Source organism: Primulina huaijiensis, chromosome 9, assembly GCF_012295235.1.
Source record: "Primulina huaijiensis isolate GDHJ02 chromosome 9, ASM1229523v2, whole genome shotgun sequence".
Taxonomy (NCBI): Eukaryota; Viridiplantae; Streptophyta; class Magnoliopsida; order Lamiales; family Gesneriaceae; genus Primulina; species Primulina huaijiensis.
Genome location: NC_133314.1, coordinates 22,606,285 through 22,609,485, shown reverse-complemented (window position 1 = coordinate 22,609,485; position 3,201 = coordinate 22,606,285). Strand labels below are relative to the sequence as shown.

Genomic DNA, 3,201 nt, shown 5'->3' with positions numbered 1-3,201 from the left:
TGGAGGACTTTTAGAGCTTCGTGCTGATAACGTGTTGTGAAAAAGTAAAAATTTACGGTAAAAAAGTAAAAATCTCAAACTCTCAAAATTATCACACTACACACTTTATAATATTTTTCTCTCAACTCAATTGTGATTTTCTTCACAAATGAGAGATCTATTTATAGAAAAATTTTACAAATAATCCAAAAATAAAATACATCATTACCTACATCATCACACACTAATTTTCAATATTCAACACCTAATTTTACCTAATTTTCAACATTCAACATTCACATTTTCAACACAAATATTTAACACATTTTTAAATAATTTTTCAACCGACATGATATATTTTAAGCTTTCTTTTGTTGTTTATATTTATTGTTCACTTATCTAGATTGTTGGCTTTAACTTGTATTCTCAAGTTAAGTTAGATTATATTGATTTTATTTAAAAATAATATTGCATTTAAATTGTACACATTATTATTTCTCCTTGTGAATGAAAGAAACTGTCAATATTTTGTACAATTGGAATTGGAATAGATAACACCGAACAAGATTTAATTATCCATTGGACTACATTAATTACATCTTAAAGTGTTTATATAGAGAACTACTAAGAAATAAGAAGATAATTTTATTGTTGCAGCATATGATTAACTTAATACATGATTATGCTCGATTGTTCCAAATGAACTCACAAGGCAAAAAATCACCAAAGCTTGATATACATGCGATCGTGGTTAACCATTTAATTTGGATTAAAATAATTAATTACTTAACTTATATTTATCAATCACCCATCGAACCCGGTCTGACTCCACACTGCATCCCTGACCCGGCTAAGGTCCCGACCCTTAAGGGTTCGCCCCACGCCCTCGAACACGGAATTGGCTGCAGCTTTCCGGCTGCGTCTGTGCTCACGCGCCAGATATTCATGCGGCGGAACAACCTCCAGATCATTGTCGTCGAAATCGTCTTCCCATTCATGCAGTGACTCAACTGAGTCAACCCGGTAAATCTTGGACCAATCAGGTACGTTCACTGGTGCTGACGTTGCTACATGGCGGCCACGTGGAGATTCCATGTCTTGACCGCGGATTACTTGGTGGACAATCCTCGGCGACGACAAGGTGTTGGAATCATCGAAAGCCAGTGACAAACCACCGACCTGGCGGTGATGGTGGTGGGAGACGGATGGAGGTGGGCGGTGGCTACTGTATATACTGAAGGTCCCGTTGCTGACTGTGGAGGAGTTCCACTCTCCTTTGGGAGAGTGATCATCCCCGTTGGCTGTGTTATCCATCAAAGACAAGACTTCGTCTTCCCCCAGCTCCGCCGCACCATTCAACGTTTCTTGGCCGTTATTCGAACCAAAACTTCCTAAATACCTTTCGCTGCGACTTGTGGTTAATTTCCGGCCCTTTGCCATGAGTTATTATAATTACTAAAGCTTAAAAAACCATGATTTCCCGGCTACAAGGTTTGGAAACTTAAATCGAAAAACGATTTAATTTTTTGATGAACAAATATAAACCGTATATATAGAGTTCAGTACTCACCGGAATGGTGACTTTCCGGCTACCCTAAACAGCGAAATATGTAAGCCTTATGCATGTACTTATACGCCCGTGGGCTGTAATACAGGAACATCGGCTTCTAAGGCTGCGGTTAAATCTAAAACGTTGAATTTTGACGTTAATTTGAGTTTCATTTTGTCTGCATTTAATTCATTTGCGCAATAAGGAAAAGGCAAATGTATGGTAAGGAATGAGGAGAAAATGTACACGACACTTTTAAAATCTTCACATTTATCAAATTAATTCATGGATTTGTTGATATTGTAATTAAACACATGTGACCGTAATTTGTACTGCACAAACATCGTACTCACTTATATCATTTAAAAGGTTAAAAAGAAACAACCCCCTTCTTTTGACGCAGACAAACAAGAAACATGCGGGCACCTACCTAGTTACCTTGACCCGTGCCCGAACTAATTCTGTGTTTGTGAAATAAATAAATACCAAAAATATTTGGTTTTGGAGTTAAATATGTAATATGCACATATTACGTGTCAAAAACTCTGATATTATATCATTTCACCATCTTAATTATTTGTAAATTTAATATAGATAATAATAATAATAATATAATTAATAATTATAATTATATAAAAATATACGAGAATTCAATGGAGGAAGAATATTGTAGACCCGCCACCACTTACGGGACATGACAGCTTAAAAGAACAAGCCACCTAACTTCTCTACGTCATCGACTCTGATACTCACGGGAAATTTTATGGTCCGCTTCCAGCAAGTGTCACTAGTCCAGACGCAGGTTCTAAATTACCCTGAGCCTGAAATCAAGAATAAGACCGTTAGAAGGGGGCCAGGAGGGTGTCCTGGCGTAGCCCCTCCGACGCTCAAGTCAGAGACTGAGGATATATGAGGGGAGCAGCTAAGGGTGCTGCTGAAAACAATATAGTGAATGAAATAACCGTACGCTCAAACCTGGCATTTATAGGAGAATACCTGGGCTTCGCATGGGCCCTTCGCCTGTGGGCCCTAAATATGGGCCGGATCTTGATGGGCTCATCCATGGGGTATCACCAGTCTCCCCCTCCCGAGTCGAACTGAATCGTAGGTTCAAAGTTCGATTAATTGTGTTGTCCTTGTTTTATCGGCGATGAGAACATACCGTGCCACAGAAATTAATTTTGTTTGTCGTTAACGCATTATGTTTGCCGCTGCGAAAATTACGGGGATCGACCTGTCCGGTCAGGTCGCGGGGATCGACCTGCCCGGTCAGGTCGTGGGGGTTTGGGGGCAACGCCCCCAAAAGCTCTCCAGAAATAATCAATCGCAAGGGTGAGGACGTGCACTTTCTTTCTGCCGTTCGTCAGTCTCAAATCAAATCGCAATCTCCTCCTGAATGGTAAGATTTGGTCTGAGCTCCCCTAAAAATAGAGGTCCTCCCCTACTTCAATTTCACTTCTCCTCTACGTAATTTTCTCTCCAATTTCATTTAACATCTCTCCCCCGCCCACGCCTCACTCGAGCCGTCGCCCACGCCTCGCCCAGCCACCATCTCGCGCCGCCCCGCTCTCGCCCGAGCGCCTCGCCTCGCCTCGCCCCTGTCCCGCGCTGCGCCTCGCCCCAGCCCGGCACTCGCCCCTGCCAGCGCGCGCCCTCGCCCCTGCCATCAGCTC

At 41.6% G+C, this 3,201-nt stretch overlaps 1 protein-coding gene across 1 annotated transcript; it reads right to left on the bottom strand.

The window, feature by feature from the left end:
* Positions 1 to 609: 609 nt before the first annotated feature.
* Positions 610 to 1,623, bottom strand: LOC140984060 (protein S40-5-like). Its single transcript, XM_073451221.1, has one exon. The coding sequence runs from the start codon at positions 1,417 to 1,419 to the stop codon at positions 784 to 786; it is 636 nt and encodes a 211-aa protein (XP_073307322.1). The 5' UTR covers positions 1,420 to 1,623; the 3' UTR covers positions 610 to 783.
* Positions 1,624 to 3,201: the final 1,578 nt, after the last annotated feature.

Bases quoted from the DNA above. Each gene is read 5' to 3' on its own strand.
- LOC140984060 (XM_073451221.1), bottom strand. From the start codon at position 1,419: ATGGCAAAGGGCCGGAAATTAACCACAAGTCGCAGCGAAAGGTATTTA.